Genomic DNA, 20596 nt, shown 5'->3' with positions numbered 1-20596 from the left:
TTCAAAACACGTAGAGTATAATAGATAGGTGTTTACGGTGTATTATATCGCTCGGAAAGTTTACAACTATATATATAAGTCCTGTTTTATGTCTCCAGGGATACGAACGGTGTGTGGGGGCCGTTTTCTGTTGGTCTTCACCCGGCCGCCGTCCCCCAACTGTTAGGTTTAATAAGGGAAATAAAACACTGCCGTCAGCTTGTGTAGTCAGAGGAAGACGTCAAGCAAAACTCGTTGAGTTTTCCCCCAACACTCTAAATTTTGGCAACACATTTTATCTTTGCATTTTTCCCCCCTCTTCGTCAGAGTAATAAAGTCCGTGGCGTTTTTTGTTTTTTTATCTTGTGTCAAAATGAGTTTTATTTACATTTTATGCTACCCCCCTCCTAACCACCCCCCCCCCCGCCCTTGGGTTTGGAGGGGAAACAAGCGTTCAGATTGTTTGTAATATCAACGCCCGTTGTTCCGTAATATAGTATTATTTTATTCCAATAACTTTTTAATTCTATATTTTCCTCTTTGTATACAGAGAATAAATCTTCACAAACTGCTGGTCATGCGCTATTTCGAAATAATTTGAAAAAAAAAATCCTTGTATTCCGGTGGTATTTAATGCTATACGTTTTAGCTACATCTCATGCCTAGTTCTGTTGCTTTAATCGTGTTTCATTACAGTTTTAAAACACTAGTTATTATGTAACAACTACAACGACCACTCCTACGACCACCATCCCCCATAGCACGACCCCATCACCACCACCATCACCCATAGCACGACCCCATCACCACCACCATCACCCATAGCACGACCCCATCACCACCACCATCACCCCATCACCACCATCACCCATAGCACGACCCCATCACCACCACCATCACCCATAGCACGACCCCATCACCACCACCATCCCCCATATCACGACCCCATCACCACCACCATCACCCATATCACGACCCCATCACCACCACCATCACCCATAGCACGACCACATCACCACCACCATCTCCATAGCACGACCCCATCACCACCACCATCTCCATAGCACGATCCCATCACCACCACCATCTCCATAGCACGACCCCATCACCACCACCATCCCCCATATCACGACCCCATCACCACCACCATCACCCATAGCCCGACCCCATCACAACCACCATCCCCATAGCACGACCCCCATCACCACCACCATCCCCCATAGCACGACCCCATCACCACCACCCCGTCATCAACAAGACCACTAACCCACCACCACAACCACCACTACTGCAATGTTTCATAAGAAGTTTGGTTGACTGCTTCATTCTCGGTGCCCCAGAAGACGAGGCCTGCAGGCAGCAACATGACCTCTACAAGCTCCACGAGTGAGCAGACACGCGGCTGCTAAATTCAAACCCAGCAAGTGTAAAGGAATGAAGATGGGAAAGGAAGAAGCAAGACCAGGAGGTATTAACACAAATGGAAAAGCCAACTGCAGGAATCAGAGAGAAGGAAAAGATATATAATGTCAATAAAAACACCAAAAGCACACATAGTGTAACATTACAATATATGGGATCCTGAGAGACATTAGAACGGCATTGACAACACTAAACAAGATTTCTTTCAAGGTTATTCATGTAGTCTATTAAACTATTACTGAAATATGCAGCACCGGCCCGGAAAACACATCTTGTGAAGTGCAAAACACAAATATAAGAAATAAGACATTTTTCAACATGTTAAATTACTAAGAGGTTTAAGCTGCGAGGATTAGTTTAGGAAGAGAAAAAAAACGAGTGGATATGATCTTAAACTGCAAGATACTAAGGAGAATAGGACAAAGACGCCTTGACAAACAGGACACCTTCCCCATCATGACAAGCAGGACACCTTCCCCACCATGACAAGCAGGACACCTTCTCCACCATGACAAACAGGACACCATCTCCACCATGACAAACAGGCCACCTTCCCCACCATGACAAACAGGCCACCTTCCCCCACCATTACAAACAGGACACCTTCCCCCCACCATGACAAACAGAACACCTTCCCCCCACCACGACAAACAGAACACCTTCCCCCCACCATGACAAACAGAACACCTTCCCCCCACCATGACAAACAGGACACTTTCCCCCACCATGACAAACAGGACACCTTCCCCCCACCATGACAAACAGGACACTTTCCCCCCACCATGACAAACAGGCCACCTTCCCCCACCATGACAAACAGGACACCTTCCCCCCACCATGACAAACAGAACACCTTCCCCCCACCATGACAAACAGAACACCTTCCCCCCACCATGACAAACAGAACACCTTCCCCCCACCATGACAAACAGGACACTTTCCCCCACCATGACAAACAGGACACCTTCCCCCCACCATGACAAACAGGACACTTTCCCCCCACCATGACAAACAGGCCACCTTCCCCCACCATGACAAACAGGACACCTTCCCCCCACCATGACAAACAGAACACCTTCCCCCACCATGACAAACAGAACACCTTCCCTCACCATGACAAACAGGACACCTTCCTCACCATGACAAACAGAACACCTTCCCTCACCATGACAAACAGAACACCTTCCCTCACCATGACAAACAGAACATCTTCCCTCACCATGACAAACAGGACACCTTCCCCCCACCATGACAAACAGGACACCTTCCCCCACCATGACAAACAGGACACCTCCCCCCACCATGACAAACAGAACACCTTCCCCCACCATGACAAACAGGACACGTTCCCCCACCATGACAAACAGAACACCCTCCCCCACCATGACAAACAGAACACCTTCCCCCCACCATGACAAACAGAACACCTCCCCCCACCATGACAAACAGGACACCCTCCCCCACCATGACAAACAGAACACCTTCCCCACCATGACAAACAGAACCTTTTATATTCAGCATTTTGTTTACAATAAATTTTGCACGGGCAAATAATGTTATGTACGAACGTGTAATACTTATGCAGATACTCTCGGACATGAAGCGCATAAAAATTAATGTTGAATTTGTATGTAAATCAATGGACTGCGATGAATGTCTGTCGTCGAGCGACATTCCCTGCGCTTCACATCTTTATTTGACACGTGGGGACCAGACCGATAGTGACGGTTTGTTAAAGCCTTCATTAAGTAAATATATAATATATAATATATATATATATATATATATATATATATATATATATATATATATATATATATATATATATATATATATATATATATATTATATATAAGGTCTGCCTACCACGTTTCCTTTTTCATTCTATTTCGCTCTGATGAACACGATTGAGCCGAAAACGCGTTTTTTCTCACATGTGGTTTTTCCGCATGTTATATTAATATGTATATTGTATATAATTTAGGCCCTGAGTCAATGCATTAGACGACAAGCGGCTTGAAAGGTCTAGTTACAGTCCTCAAACTGGATCCTGGTCGAACAGTTAGGCGGTTACAATTACAGGACAATTACAGCAGCACTAAGCTCACAGCCCAAGACAGTTACAGTGCCTGCATACAGTAGCCACGACTCCCGGAACACCCGGCGCAGTCCTCCATAACTTGAACAAGACTGTGTGAACAACATTCCAATAAAACGCTCCACTGGGAAGGATATATTTATATTGACTCTACACTTGAACAGAACTGACGTCCAGATATTATATTTACCTCCGGCGAGTATCTCTGCTGCGTCTGCTCATCCAGATACCTGCAGCGGCTGGAACCGATAAAACGTTGAACTGGTTGTCTTTAATACTGTGGTTCCAGGACTGTCGTTCTTGGTACGAACCGTTAAAACGTAGAACTGGTTGTCTTAATAATCTGGTTCAAGGTGTCAGTCTCAGCTGGAACCGATACCGGCGGGTGAATTGGTTGTTTTTATACACATAGTTAGGTGTTTGGTATCAGGAAATGAACCAGTGCCATAAATACAGGTTAGGAAATCAATGTCTCTTCTGGTAGACGGTTTTCAAGTCAATTATGTTTGGGATTTAGACCTGGTTCCAGGTACTGGAACCGATTAGGGTATTTACCGCAACGTGTGTATTTGTGTACTCACATAGTTGTGGTTGCGGGGGTTGAGCTTTCGCTCTTTGTTCCCACCTCTCAACTGTCAATCAACTAGTATACAGATTCTTGAGCCTACTGGGCTCTATCATATCTACATTTCAAACTGTGTATGGAGTCAGCCTCCACCACATCACTGCCTAATGCATTCCACCTGTTAACTACTCTGACACTGAAAAAATATTCATAATGCCCCCTGTGGCTCATTTGGGTACTAAGTTTTCACCTAAGTCTCCTTGTTCGTGTTCCACCCGTGCTAAAAAGTTTGTCTTTGTCCACCCTGTCAATTCTCCTGATAATTTTGTAGGTGGTTATTATGTCTCCCCTTACTCTTCTGTCTTCCAGGGACGTGAGGTTCAGCTCCCTTAGCCTTTCCTCGTAGCTCATACCTCTCAGTTCCGGGACCTGTCTGGTGGCATACCTCTGAATCTTCTCTACACTGCCTCTCTCAACCAAGCCTCCGAAACTTTATCTTGTGTTTAACTAGGTATGGACTCCAGGCTGGAGCTGCATTCTCCAGGATTGGTCTGACATAATTGATATACAAGGTCCTGAACGATTCCTTACACAAGTTTCTAAAGGCAGTTCTGTACGTGTGTGTGTATTTACCTAGTTGTTCTTGTGGGGGTTGAGCTCTGCTCTTTCGGCCCGCCTCTCAACTGTCAATCAACTGTTACAAACTACTATTTTTTCCCCCACATCACACACACTCCCCAGGAAGCAGCCCGTGACAGCTGACTAACTCCCAGATACCTATTTACTGCTAGGTAACAGGAGCATTAGGGTGAAAGAAACTCTGCCCATTGCTTCTCGCCGGCGCCCGGAATCGAACCCAGGACCACAGGATCACGCGCCCAGCGTGCTGTCCGCTCAGCCACCTCCTCCCCTCCACCGGTGTGTGTGTTTATGTGAGAATGTGTGTGTGTACTCGCCTATTCAACTCACTTATTTGTGCTTGCGGGGGTTGAGCTTGAGCTCTTTGGTCCCGCCTCTCAACTGCCAATGAATTGGTTGTGTGTGTGTGTTTGAAGAATTACTAAATGAACACAAGCATGGCAGCCAAGAGGCACTATATCTTAACAGGCGCGCGATATCTTAAGGTTGATGACCGACCTGCGCGTCTACTCTTATCCTGAGCGCTGTATTTACACTAAGTCGCGGGGTATAACTCCTTTATACACTGAGTCGTGGGTGTAGTTGGGAGTGTATCAACCATGTATCAACGTGAATGAATTTAGAGCTGAACGTTGGGTGTATAGTCAGCTGTGTAGTGTAGTCAGCTGTGTAGTGTAGTCAGCTGTGTAGTGTAGTCAGGGTTGTTTTCAGGTGGGTGTTGTCATGCGTGTAGTCAGGGGTGTAACCTTAGCTACAGTCAGTGCTGCAGTCAGGGGGTTATTCCGGGTAGTAGTCACGAGTGTGGCCAGGTGTGTGGCCAGGAGTGTGGCCAGGTGTGCAGCCACCGTCGGCGGTGTGCACTTCCCTTGTGTAAATATTTAATCCGCCTTCCTCATATTTTCTCTTAATATTAATATTTTTTTTAATAATCGAAACAATAATATTTATCTATACTTTTATAAAAGTTTATCTACTTTTTTTTTTAGTTTTATCTCAAATTTTTATGTACATCCTTGTCCACGTAGTAACAGCTATTTTAATACGTAACACATTTCAGATTGTTTAGTATGGCAGTGTTAATATGTTAGGAGATTTAATGAAAAGGTGAGGGAATGATTAACGTTTGTTTCTTAAAATAATAATAATAATAATATATATATATATATATATATATATATATATATATATATATATATATATATATATATATATATATATATATATATATATATATATGTGTTTCATTGAATATGACCGCATATTCTGTATTTATTATTTTCTGGTTTAGGGCTTCTATCCCTCTAACTATTTTCTTAGCAACAGGGCTTAATTGAAATAGGAGTTCTCCAAAGCTCATTTTCGTACTTTTAAGGTGAAGAAAAGAAGTGATTTACTATAGAGTGTATTACACTTATTTATATAATTTATATAATTTGCACAACAAATTGTGCAAATTATATAAATAAGTGTAATACACTCTATAGTAAATCACTTCTTTTCTTCACCTCAAAATTACGAAAATGAGTTTTGGAGAACTCCTATTTCAATTAAGCCCTGATGCTAAGAAAATAGTTAGAGGGATAGAAGCCCTAAACCAGAAAATAATAAACACAGAATATGCGGTCATATTCAATGAAATATATATATATATATATATATATATATATATATATATATATATATATATATATATATATATATATATATATATATATATATATATGTCGTACCTAATAGCCAGAACGCACTTCCCAGCCTACTATGCAAGGCCCGATTTGACTAATAAGCCAAGTTTTCATGAATTAATATATTTTCTCTAATTTTTTGCTTATGAAATGATAAAGCTACCCATTTCATTATGTATGAGGTCAATTGTTTTTTATTGGAGTTAAAATTGACGTAGATATATGACCGAGCCTAACCAACCCTACCTAACCTAACCTAACCTATCTCAATAGGTTAGGTTAGGATAGGTAGCCGAAAAAGTTAGGTTAGGTTAGGTTAGGTAGGTTAGGTAGTCGAAAAATATTTAATTCATGAAAACTTGGCTTATTAGGCAAATTAGGCCTTGCATAGTAGGCTGAGAAGTGCGTTCTGGCTACTAGGTACGACATATATATATATATATATATATATATATATATATATATATATATATATATATATATATATATATATATATATATATATATATATATATATATATATATGCAGTATTGTCACAAAGCACAAGATGTTAGATTGCAAGTGCAAGGAAGAGATGAGATATTCTATTTATGAAAAACAGGAACCGTTTGGTTAAAGGAAATTGTGTGCAGGAAAGAATATTGTGTGCAATTGACAAGGAGCATGTTTTGATGGCTGATATTGCCTGAGGATGGATCATACAGTAGGAGCGTGAAAGAAGAGGGGGGCATCTTTGATGGAGGAAATTGCGTGCAGGAGTTGAGGAAATTGCGTGCAAAAACTAGAGAGGATCGTTGGAGAGAAGTTTGATGTGTGTGTGTACTCGTCTAGTTGTGCTTTCAGGGTTGAGCATTTCCTCTTATGGACGGAATTTCTATCAGTAGTACACGTATGTGCGTGCTGGGGGTAGAGGGTTGTGGGGGTAGAGGGGAGGGGGTAGAGGGTTGTGGGGGTAGAGGGGTTGGGGTAGAGGGGGGGGGGCTCAGCCAGAGAACATTAATAAATGATGATGCACGCTCGTCCACGTGCGGCTCTGCGGGGTTGGGGTCGGCTTAAAGAGGATTGACTCTTAATTAACAGACAAGACAAAAAACTGGCTCGAAGCCTCTATCAAAACAGGATTGGAATAAAAGAAATAATTCTAGTACACAGACATTGCCACTTGCAAAACAGAAGTAGAATTGTGTAAAGTGTTTGCGATGGTAACTAGAGGGATTGAAACACGCAGGGAGGGAAAGATTATACAGATAGCGATTGGAATTGATAAAAATGGGTTATTTATAAAAGTAAACCAAATTCTGAAGGTCATGGAAAGATATACAAACTGATGTTGGAAGTGTTCTCCCTATATGCAAGTAATTTTTATCAGAATCAAAACACATAACCTAACCTATCCGATGCATAACCTATTAGCAAAACTATTAATACTAAATTACATTTTACAATATACAGTTGAAATTAATACAGAGTATTAATGTGACTGTGAGGACTTCCGCTGCTTGTAGGAGCTTCACCTGAGTGTGGTGTGCGGCTGTTGTGTCTACAGAGATACAAGCGAAGATCAGATCACAGCCGCTGATGGGTAATGCTACAGTTTCCTGTCGTGTTTAAATTTGGCGTTTAATATTTGATGTAGTGGCTGTATTGCGAGTGTTGATAACGAAGATCAATACCGACATAAAATAAAAACGTGTGCGAATATTTGTTTGTAGTGAATGATTATCAAACGATAAATTTGCCTTTCAACGTGTAAATATTTTGTATATTTTGTTTATGTTTCAACATATTTTTAAAGGCAGTGTGAGCGTCTGTGGTGTTGCCAAAGTAATCATCTGATACAGTGTCATTCAGTATTTATCAAAAGCCGGGAACATTGTGTGACATTCAGAGCCAGGACTCATCCAGCAGATATACCACCACTTACGAAGCCTGTACATCTATGATCAAGCAAGCCGGCTTTGTTAAATTTCACTTAACAGTTCATGTGCTCAGAAGAACTACGAGGTTGTTTATAACAAGAACTATTAAGGAAAGATGCAGATGTTTCGTAAGTGGTTGCGTTAAAGCATGATGACTCCGCCAAGGTCTAGTAGCAAACCTCGCATTACACTAATTTTATAAAAGTTTTTCAGTTGCTAACTCCACACTTGAGTAACATATAAGATCTTCTTTCTTAAGGCTCCTCGAGGCTAACTGAATGTTCGCTGGATTGCATACACCTCTGATATTATCCTGTTGATGTGTCCCTCAGGTGGTTGGCTCCAGTGTTATTCACTCTCAAATGATCAACCTTTTTTTATTTCAATCAATCTTCCAAATATCCTAAATTATTCTTTTTGCCTCCACATCTCGTTCTAAATCTTATCACTGCATTTGCTTGGATTAAAGTCTGCCATTTTTCATAACATATCCATACTATGTTGACCAAACTACACACTAGAAAGTGAACGGTTTGTTCCCGTTCGTGGTCCCTCCCTTCGTCCCTTCAATTGTGTTGTGTAAGCAACACAGTCGAATCGAGAATGATCCAGGACGGACCGAAACGTCGTCAGCCAATCTCTTTTTAGTGTGTGGTTTGGTCAACATATTTCAGCCACGTTATTGTGACTCCTCGTCTGCATATCCATACTTTGTCCAGATCCACAAGGAAATTTTTTCGGGCTGTTTTGATTAGTTTGATCAGCTGTGAAGGCTCAACGAGCATCGACATGCTGGGTCTCAACTTCGCACTTAATTCATCGACACGTGCAAAAACCCGTGTTGGGTCCTTGTGCTGATTTCTTTGGTACTCGTGCAGTTCAACTCACTTCCAGCTTCTTCAGAAGTGTTCTAAAATTTGTCATTGTATTTGTCTGTCTTCCTGTTTGTCTGTCAGCTGTTGTTTTACATCAGCTGATTTTTAGGCCTCTTTCTAAAACTTGTTGAGAGAACGTGTTCCAGATTCGCGTCAACAGAAGAAAGAATGGCGATCGTTTTTGAGAATGGTTGAGCCAGAGTAAGAACATTGTTGACTGAATGTCTTGCACTGTAGCCCCCAAATAAAGTTTCCTTTCACCCGATGCCTAGGTTCACCTAGCAGCGAAATAGGTACCCGGGAGTTAGGCAATTATTGTGGGTTGCATCCTGTCTCCGCCAACGGGAATTAAATCAAGTCTCCATCATATTTCCACTAATGTGGACCTGCCCAGAGCGCCACACATTAACACTGACAACACATTCGTGTATATTTTTTGCACGTAATAATTAGTCAGAAGGAAATAGCAAGAGACTTTTCTACACGGCTATTGCGCCACGAAGTTGAAATGACGCCGCTAAGCTGTCAATGTTTCCCTGGAAACGTCAGCTATTACCTAAAACGCTCGCTTGGGAATTTGCGGCCACCAGACTACCCAAACGGCCAGTTATATGAACGACCTCGATCGTTCTGTACTAATTCGCGAATAACAGAGGACAATATTGAGGCGAATGGGTAATTACGCCCTATTTCCCCTAGCTTTTATTGTATCGCATCTCGCTTGGAATATTCAGCTGATACATAATGCATCATATGCGACACATCGTTGCTATTCTTTGATAAATATATGAGAAAGGGACGTGAGGAGGAACTAGTACACTAACAGGGGAAATACATGATACTAATTAGCAGAGCATTATTGTTACACATTGATGTAACTCCATGTAACACCACGTCTCTCACACATTAGCTGCAGAAACAGGCAGGAGTAACTGGTAGGGCGCTCCAGTGGATAAGGAAGTACCTAAGCAATAGGAAGCAGAGAGTTACAGTGAAGAGGGAGACCGCAGATTGACGCGAAGTCACTAGTGGAGTCCCACAGGGCTCTGTTCGCGGAGGTGCCCAGAGGTGGGTATAACCCTGTCCACACCTACAATAGGGAAGTTAGTCGTGACTGCTGGCTGACATCAGCGTCACCCTTAAAGCCTAACTCCTTCTCCAGATCATACCTAAGATCGTCTTGGAAAACATGACCCCAAGCTACGCCTCTAGGATAAGACAGTGTGAAGTGAAGGGAGGTAGGAGGAGAAGAGTTGTGAAGGGGTAGGAGAAGGGTGTGTAGCGGAGAGGGGGGTAGAAAAGGGGGGGTGTAGCGAAGGTGGTAGAAAAAGGGGGGATGTACCGAAGAGGAGAAGCCAGGGGTGTAGTGAAGGGGGTAAGAGAATGGGATGGGACTGTATTGCTTTGAAGAATGGTAAATTTAATTCATAAGGTTACGCTTAAAATTATCTTTGTAAATTTAAAATATTATTGCAAACATTTGAGTAAATAAACAACTTTAGTTCCGACCTCCGTGCTTCAAAGAAGGCAAAAGTCAAATGCAATTTATTTCATGGCATATTTTAAACTTTTGTGTATTTCTCATTTAATTCCCTTCCTCTGACACCCAACCAGGCTCTCTCTCTCTCTCTCTCTCTCTCTCTCTCTCTCTCTCTCATTGTTTTGATATTGTCACTGACTTCTCAGTCTTTTCTCCTAAATTCTCATTACGTCTGACCTCGGGCCTTGTTGATGCGTTGTCGGCACCCAGAGCGCTGTGCTTCTGTGTTCACCTTGCTGTGTTCACCTTGCTGTGTTCACCTTGCTGTGTTCACCTTGCTGTGTTCACCTTGCTGTGTTCACCTGGCTGTGTTCACCTTGCTGTGTTCACCTGGCTGTGTTCACCTGGCTGTGTTCACCTTGCTGTGTTCACCTTGCTGTGTTCACCTGGCTGTGTTCACCTGGCTGTGATCCCGGGGGGGGGGGAGGGTTGAGCTGTGGCTCGTTTGTCCCGCCTCGCAACGCTCTTTCTCTCTGTCTATCTCTTTGTCTATCTGTATGCCTGTTTCTCTGTTTCTATAATTGTCTGACTGTCTCTGTCAATTTGTTTGTATGTTCCTTACATCTTTCTCTGTCTATTTCCTTGTCTGCCTGTTTATTTGAATGTCCCTCTCCGTCTGCCTCTATCTATTTTCATTCATTGGTCTGTCTCAGTCGGATGAATATTTCACAAAGTTTTCAATCTATTTGGACCAATCTTGGCAGGTGATTTGCAGACCATTCAGGGAACTGGTAATTAGGTTTTAGCGGGTAAAAGGTCAACTGTCGAGGTTAAAAAAGTTAAGTTCATGACTCTTTTGTTGAGTAATTCCTCATCGTGTTCGGTTCTTGTATTTTACATTAATACTATTTCTTTCGAACCAAGTCTGGTTTTTCTTATAACTTCATGTGAGGGGGAAGGGGTAGAGGGGGGAGAGGTAGAGGGGGAGAGGAAAGGAAAGGGGTAGGGGAGGGGGGGGGAGGGAAGGGGGAAGGGGAGGGAGTAAGGGAGGAGGTGGGGGGGAGGGAGAGCAACTAGGCCATAACCGGGTCGTATATTTAATATTAAATAGTATATTAGATATACAGCCTCGTTGGCACAATCTTCCCGGTGAGGTGAGGGACACAAGGTAATATGAGCTGACTGCGGGTCTCAGTGTTGGTAATACTGGCGGTGTGGACCATATAATTGTCAGTGTAGCCATGACACAGTGTAGACATAACATTAGGGTAGACATGACACAGTGTAGACATAACATTAGGGTAGACATGACACAGTGTAGACATGACATTAGGGTAGACATGACACTTAGTGTAGACATGACACAGTGTAGACATAACATTAGGGTAGACATGATCATTAGGGTAGACATGATACTTAGTGTAGACATGACACTTAGTGTCATGTCATGACACATGACATGACACAGTGTAGACATAACATTAGAGTAGACATGACACTTAGTGTAGACATGACACTTAGTGTAGACATGACACAGTGTAGACATAACATTAGAGTAGACATGACACTTAGCGTAGACATGACACTTAGTGTAGACATGACACTTAGTGTAGTCATGACACTTAGTGTAGACATTCATGACAGTCTAAGCATGTCATTCAGTACAGACACGCCATTCTGTAGACATCACTCTTTAGGAAACTACTTACGGAACAAGTAAATGAATGGAGCTTCGTATCAACCAGCAGCAAAGAATACGTAGAGACATACCATGTTGCTCTTAACTCTTAAGTAAAAATGACAATGAAAAATATAGAGAAGACTGGACTGACTGAACATTACTTGACCGGCAGAGAGCGCTTAACACAGTCTCGCATGGAAGACTCTTTTACAACCTTGAGAAACAGACTGGCTTATCCAGGAGAGTGCTGGGATAAGTGAGAAGCTCTCTCACCGGTAGACAACTGAGGGTAAAAAACAGGAAAGTTGGGGCAGCGAGAAGCTGCAATCGGCCTGAAACAGCAAACACAATTGGGTGCCATTACATTTTTGATAAATGTCAACTACCTGAAAGAGAAAACCGACATTTGTATCCATATTGAGGATGCTGCAAACATGATGAGAGATTAACTTCAGTGACTGCGGAAAGCTTCAAGGTGATATAGATGCACTCCAGTATAGATCGTATTGATGGTTGCTTTACCTTGTCCTTCATAAATGCAAAGTAATGAGCAGGTGAGGAGAGAGAGAAAAAGAGAGAGAGAGAGAGACGAACCCAGGTACTGTCGAGGGTAAAGTTAAAGCAGCTCCCAGAAACACTGAACGAGAAGCATCTGAGGAACACATTAAATAACATCCACGGTATACATCAACACGACAAATATCTAGATAGCCTTCACAGACCATGTTAAAGATGCCATCTGAACACTATATATACACATTCTCTTTCTCTCTATTTCATAGGCACACACACACACAACGCACACAACTCACTCAACACAGAAACAAAATCACAGTGTCTCTCCCGTCGTAATCCACGCTGTGTTGACAGGCCAAAGGAGTAAGTGGGGTGTGTGTAGGAGAGGCCAGTTGAGGAGGGAAGAGAGCCACAGCGGGGCTTATCCGTGCCTGGCCGGGATCTCAGGCACTTGTTCCGGAGTCTGGCAGAGTCAGACGAAGCGGGAGGTGGTGTGAGCAGGAGGACCAGGTGGTGCAGAGGCGGGAGAGGACGAGAGGGATCAGGAGCAAATGGAAGAGGAGGCGGAAGAAGGAGGAGAAAGAGTAGGAGAAGAAATTAAAAAAAGGATGTTTAGAGGTGAGGTGAGGCTAACGAGGCTTGTATTTATGTATGTAATTCCGTTTTAAAATGTATAGTTTACTAGTTGTTAGGTGTTAGTGGAACCTCACAAGCCCAACTACTTGGATCGGGCGGTAGAGGTGTGAATGACCCGTGTTAGAGTGCGGGTGTGTTGATGGATGCAGATGGACAGCAAGTTGGCACACAAGGTTCTATCCTTAAGGCCACGTCTGTGAGAGTATGGCCTCTAGGCTCTGGAAGGTAGTAGGTGCTCAGGATGTACAAGATTACCACCAATAGTCAAGCTGATTGTGAGTGTAACGTGAATGGGAACTGGAACAACGTTTTATTGCGAAATGAAGACCTCCAGTCAGCCAGCACACGAGGGCCTCCAGTCAGCCAGCACACGAGGGCCACCAGTCAGCCAGCACACGAGGACCACCAGTCAGCCAGCACACGAGGGCCTCCAGTCAGCGAGCACACGAGGGCCACCAGTCAGCCAGCACACGAGGGCCACCAGTCAGCCAGCACACGAGGGCCTCCAGTCAGCCAGCACACGAAGGCCACCAGTCAGCCAGCACACGAGGGCCTCCAGTCAGCCAGCACACGAGGGCCACCAGTCAGCCAGCACACGAGGGCCACCAGTCAGCCAGCACACGAGGGCCACCAGTCAGCCAGCACACGAGGGCCACCAGTCAGCCAGCACACGAGGGCCACCAGTCAGCCAGCACACGAGGGCCACCAGTCAGCCAGCACACGAGGGCCACCAGTCAGCCAGCACACGAGAGCCTCCAGTCAGCCAGCACACGAGGACCACCAGTCAGCCAGCACACGAGGGCCTCCAGTCAGCCAGCACACGAGGGCCACCAGTCAGCCAGCACACGAGGGCCACCAGTCAGCCAGCACACGAGGGCCACCAGTCAGCCAGCACACGAGGGCCACCAGCCAGCACACGAGGGCCTCCAGTCAGCCAGCACATGAGAGCCACCAGTCAGCCAGCACACGAGGGCCTCCAGTCAGCCAGCACACGAGGGCCTCCAGTCAGCCAGCACACGAGGGCCTCCAGTCAGCCAGCACACGAGGGCCTCCAGTCAGCCAGCACACGAGGGTCTGTCATCAGACAACTAGTCGAAAATTTAGTCGCCCAGCAGATGACGCAAACAGCTGTATTACAGCATCGCTCGGCAAGTGTCCAGGACACAGTGAGGTGCGGGAGGATGATCACTATATAAGATGAAAAGCGCCAAATGACATAACTGAATAAAACTAAAAATTTGGAAAATAACATATTTAATATCCATTTTATATACTTGCTGTGATATTTTTGTCTATGGTGCGGCTCCCTGTGTCACCTTCTCCTGCAGCTCCCACTCATTGTCTCTTGCAGTTCCCTGTGTCACCTTCTCTTGCAGTTCCCACTCATTGTCTCTTGCAGTTCCCTGCGTCACCTTCTCTTGCAGTTCCCACTCATTGTCTCTTGCAGTTCCCTGTCACCTTCTCTTGCAGTTCCCACTCATTGTCTCTTGCAGTTCCCTGTCACCTTCTCCTGCAGCTCCCACTCATTGTCTCTTGCAGTTCCCTGTGTCACCTTCTCTTGCAGTTCCCACTCATTGTCTCTTGCAGTTCCCTGTGTCACCTTCTCTTGCAGTTCCCACTCATTGTCTCTTGCAGTTCCCTGTCACCTTCTCCTGCAGCTCCCACTCATTGTCTCTTGCAGTTCCCTGTCACCTTCTCTTGCAGTTCCCACTCATTGTCTCTTGCAGTTCCCTGTCACCTTCTCTTGCAGCTCCCACTCATTGTCTCTTGCAGGTCCCTGTCATCGTCTGTGCAGGGTGCCTCTTCTTGCTCCACTGGGCCAGACTCCTCCTGGAACCTCCATCTATACACAGTGGAGTTTCCTGGAACTCTCTCTGACGTATACCACTCTGTTGCAATATATCTTTTCAGGATGTAATTGTCATTGCGAGTAGGTTAAATTTTTTGTGTCTGTGTTTCTTCGTGTATACAAGTACACGGGCGAATTTTGAATGCAAAAAGGATAGCTAACTTTTAATTTTTAATCTTTAAATTACGTAGATGCATTCAATATTCTAATGCATATTGAAGCAATAACTTACCATTTTTTCATTATATCAAAATTTCAATAAGTACACACAAGGTATAAGAGGAAAGGCTTAGAACAATTCAGAGACACGTAACAAGAAATGTACATATATATATATATATATATATATATATATATATATATATATATATATATATATATGAACACATTGTACTAAACTGGGTGAGAACAGCTCATCCCTTTGTGTGTATTTATACCTCAATAAGCTTATTACAATCTCAACACAAGTAATTGTCAGACGACCAGCTGTCCAGGGCTGGTGAGAGGTCCGCTGATCCCGTGTGACCGGCGCTCAGGAACAAAGACGCGTCAATACCAAGACCAGACGTCCACTGGAAGGATTATCTCTCCTTCCACCAAAGGGATCAATATGGAAATATTTTATGGTGTCGCTCTTTTGTCTGTGAATGGCATCGCGTCACGAATATCCATTGTTTCTTGTGAATTTACATGGTCATCTCCGGTCCCCTGCATCATTAGTGTGCCAGTCAATCAGCCAGCTAGTCAGCCAGTCAGTCAGCCAGCTAGTCAGTCAGCCAGCCAGCCAGCTAGCCAGCCAGCCAGCCAGCCAGTCAGCCAGTCAGCCAGTCAGTAAGCCAGCCAGCCAACCAGTTGGCCAGCCAGTCAGCCACACGCAACCCTACGTATCCTCTCACCAATTGAACAATTAATTTTGCTAATCCTTTAAGTCACCTATTCGACTATTCATTATTTTAGCTTTTCAGTCACCCAATCCACCGGACGCTGGCCAGGAAGAAGGCTATTCACAACCCGTGCAGCCATCCGGCCAGTAAGCCAGCAATCCACACGTCATCCAGGCAGTGTGGGGAGAGGAAAAATTAATGTACTTTATATAATGGGGCGACAAAGGCGAATATAGTGCGACCCATTTGCAGCAACCCCTAACATGTTCCGTCTCCTGGACTGTGTAGTGTCGTGCCTTTACTGTGTGTGCCTGCACGACCGACCTGTTAGCTCCTGGGCCCCGCCTTTCTAACCCTCAGTGGCCTAATGTACTTGCTCCCGACCTATTTTTCCTCGATCGTATATACTTTATCTCTCTCTCTCTCTCTCTCTCTCTCTCTCTCTATCTCTCTCTCTCTCTCTCTCTCTCTCTCTCTCTCTCTCTCTCTCTCTCTCTCTCTCTCTCTCTCTCTCTCTCTCACACACACATTCCCAGGATTTAGCCGTAGCAACTAACTCACAGGTACCTATATACTGTTAGGTGAGCAGGTGCATCAGGGTGAAAGAAACTCTTCCCGTTTGTTTCTGCCTCGGTCGAGAATTGATCCCGGGGTCTTAGGATTACGACCTCAGAGCATTGCCCGCTCGGCCGTGAGGCCCCTGTGTTTGTGTGTGTGTTGTATGTGTGTTTACTATTTGTTATTATTATTTGTGTCTGCAGAATTGATCTATTAGGTTTTGGACCGCGCTTTTCCTACCAATATATTTTCCTTTATTATATCTACTACATATATTACTCTCTAACACACACACACACACACACTCACACACACACACACACACACACACACACACACACACACACACACACACACACTCACACACACACACACTCACACACACACACACACACACACACACACACTCACACTCACACACACACGCACACACACACACAAAGGAGGCTGTGGTGGAGGCTGACTCCATACACAGTTTCAAGTGTAGATATGACAGAGCCCGATAGGCTCATGAATCTGTACACCTGTTGATTGACGGTTGAGAGGCGGGACCAAAGAGCCAGAGCTCAACCCCCGCAAACACAACTAGGTGAGTACAACTAGGTGAGTACACACACACACACACACACACACACCAATTTGTATCTGATTCGGCCGGGATAGGGAAGTCCCGGGCTCCTAGGACTACAACCACCGAATGCTGTCAACTCAGCCGCGAGGCCCACCGGCCTCGCGGGGGGCCTGTATGTGTGTGTACTCACCTAGTTTTCTTTGCAGGGGTTGAGCTTTGACTCTTCGGTCCCGCCTCTCAACTGGTATAATTGACAGATTTTGTGTGCGCGCGCGTGTGCTATCTTAACAGTGCCATCTGGGAACGACATAACTCACTCTCTGACACTCGAACTACACCTTAGCAAGAACTTTTACATATAATATGTTGATCAAGTAAAATATTAAATCAGTGTTACACACTGGCTAAATTGCTTGCAATTATGTTTTGCGAGCCACCTTGGTAACGGTTACCTGTATATGAACCCATACAGACGAGAATACACATGCTCGAAAATATATACACAAACATATGCACATACAAATGAAAACATTCACAAATACAAACCAAGCGCAAATTAACAATACCAAACACGCGAGCTTCAGATAGCCTATAATCCAATGTGTACGGAAGATTACACAAACGCAGACAAACGGGCAGGAACGCATGACTGATCTGCCCTATTTATTTACGAAATAGGCCCGGAGGCCACTACGTAGTGGATTCATACTCGTGCTCTACGCGAACCCTCTCATGCATGAGAGCCGGATTGGGTTTGTAAAAACGCCCCCCCCCAAAAAATACAAACACTCTCCCGAAAACGATAAAGGACAAAGAGAATTGAAAGGGGGGAAAGAAAGGTGAAAAAATAAGAAAGAGAAGGAAGGATTAAGTCTGGAATTTTCTTGAGTACTTTCCTTTGCAATAGTATATCTTCTGAAGGGAGATGAAATTAAATACGTAAGTGTTAAAATAAATTCCTGTTTTAGTCGTTGCATCGTGGCAGTGTTGCATTGTTCATCAATTGCTAATTTGTTCGTGATTTACACACACACACAACACACATATATATATATATATATATATATATATATATATATATATATATATATATATATATATATATATATATATATATATATTATATATATATATATATATATATATATATATATATATATATATATATATATATATATATATAAATGGAAAATACACACACACAAAAAATAAATGATAATATATATATTGTTGTTGGAATGCATATATAAAAGCGTATAATGGTCTGTGTAATCCGTCCGTTCGCTAAAAGACTACCCACAGAGAACTCGTTATAAGGCTACGTACAGATAGCTCGCTAAAAGGCTACCTACAAGTTAACTCGTTAAATTTATAGCCACTGAAAATATATTTGGATATATATCCTCGCTGAAATGTATTGTTCACAAATAAGAAACAAATTCTGTAATGTGCTCATTAAAATATGTTATTCAGAGAGCTCACTAAATGTTATCTATTTAAAGCTCACAAAGGCTTATTCATAAATAAAGCAAGATAATCAATACAAATACCCGATTCATTAACAACACCGGCTGGAACACACATTAACATACCTTCCTAAGCTAAAACACACAAATATGCTGAACAAATCCACCGGAGCCGTTTCGAGGGATCGAACCTATGCGCAGGGAGTTCCCAGATGCCAGCTCTAGTCCTGTGGCTCGGCTCCTGTGGCTTTGTTCAGTGATATATCAAGATAAAGTGATTTGTCTGTGTATATACATATGCTGACTATTTGGTACAAAGATCAAGATTTCACTTGGAAAAATTCCCGAGAAGAAATATTTACGTTGGAAGTGTTTACGGGACGTAATATTTGCTCGGGAAGTTAATGCTGAGCCGTTTTCTTTCTAGGTTCCCTGGGTAGCGAGGACGCTCGAGGACGCTCGCTATGGCTGCTAACCTGGTGGCTACTCTGGTCGTGTTCCCGCTGCTGCACGGCGTTGCTACAGGTACGTCTGCGACTTCTGGTGTCGCTCTGATGTCGTCGATCACCTTCTGGTGACACTCTGATGTCGTCGACTACCTTCTGGTGTCGCTCTGATGTCGTCGATCACCTTCTGGTGTCGCTCTGATGTCGTCGACCACCTTCTGGTGTCGCTCTGATGTCGTCGATCACCTTCTGGTGTCGCTCTGACGTCGTCGACTACCTTCTGGTGTCGCTCTGATGTCGTCGATCACCTTCTGGTGTAGCTCTGACGTCGTCGATCACCTTCTGGTGTCGCTCTGATGTCGTCGATCACCTTCTGGTGTCGCTCTGATGTCGTCGATCACCTTCTGGTGTCGCTCTGATGTCGTCGATCACCTTCTGGTGACGCTCTGATGTCGTCGATCACCTTCTGGTGTCGCTCTGATGTCGTCGACTACCTTCTGATGGCGGCCTGACGTCGTCGACTACCTTCTGATGGCGGCCTGACGTCGTCGACTACCTTCTGATGGCGGCCTGACGTCGGCGACTACCTTTTGGTGTCGGCCGGATGTCCGTTTGTGTGTCCTATATGTATGTCCTGTATGTGTGTCCTGTATGTGTGTCCTGTATGTGTCTTTTATGTCTACCTTCACACTCCTCATGACTGCCGTCACATCTGTGTCCTCCCCAACCACCACCACCGTTCCTCATGTCTCCCATAAGCCACGTTCGTTAAGGGCTCACCTGACGAGACGCGAAAACGCTCGTCTGTGTTTTGCTGTTAATTCCGATCATTAGGAAATGTTGTCGCTGGAAATTTAAGCGCAGATAAATTTTGATACAATGACGTGCTTAATAATACCCGATTATAAAGTTAAAATTTAGGTTCTGCAAAATTTTGTTACCACCTTAAAGTTTTTTGGAGGGAACCCCAACAGTTTCCCGGAAGACGGAGAGAGAGAGAGAGAGAGAGAGAGAGAGAGAGAGAGAGAGAGAGAGAGAGAGAGAGAGAGAGAGAGAGAGAGAGAGAGAGAGAGAGAGAGAGACTGAGAGAGAGAGAGAGAGAGAGAGAGAGAGAGAGAGAGAGAGAGAGAGAGAGAGAGAGACTGAGAGAGAGAGAGAGAGAGACAGGGCGGTAATCTATCTTAATGATTCAAGTCATGTGAGATCATGACAGGGATTTAGTTACAAAGGACTTAGTATGTTTAACGAACCTACTTTTTCTGGGAGAAACAATGGTGTTACGGGAGTGTGTTGTAATTCTCAGAGGGAGGTGGATTAGTTCAATTA

The 20596-nt window shown here is 44.0% G+C and overlaps 2 protein-coding genes across 2 annotated transcripts in view; both read left to right on the top strand.

Moving 5' to 3' along the window:
* LOC123748840 (nephrin) overlaps nucleotides 1-20596 on the top strand; it is a 224492-nt gene that overhangs the window by 131024 nt on the left and 72872 nt on the right. Inside the window, exon 3 of the mRNA XM_069332432.1 lies at nucleotides 19252-19349. Within this exon, the coding sequence (XP_069188533.1) occupies nucleotides 19289-19349 (61 nt within the window). The 5' untranslated portion in view covers nucleotides 19252-19288. The remainder of the gene's footprint in view (nucleotides 1-19251; nucleotides 19350-20596) is intronic.
* On the top strand, nucleotides 13817-14692 carry LOC138369193 (serine-aspartate repeat-containing protein I-like). Its single transcript, XM_069332132.1, has one exon. The coding sequence runs from the start codon at nucleotides 13817-13819 to the stop codon at nucleotides 14690-14692; it is 876 nt and encodes a 291-aa protein (XP_069188233.1).

The sequence above is a fragment of the Procambarus clarkii genome, chromosome 27 (assembly GCF_040958095.1).
Source record: "Procambarus clarkii isolate CNS0578487 chromosome 27, FALCON_Pclarkii_2.0, whole genome shotgun sequence".
Classification (NCBI taxonomy): Eukaryota; Metazoa; Arthropoda; class Malacostraca; order Decapoda; family Cambaridae; genus Procambarus; species Procambarus clarkii.
This window is presented reverse-complemented; position numbering and strand designations above follow the sequence as displayed.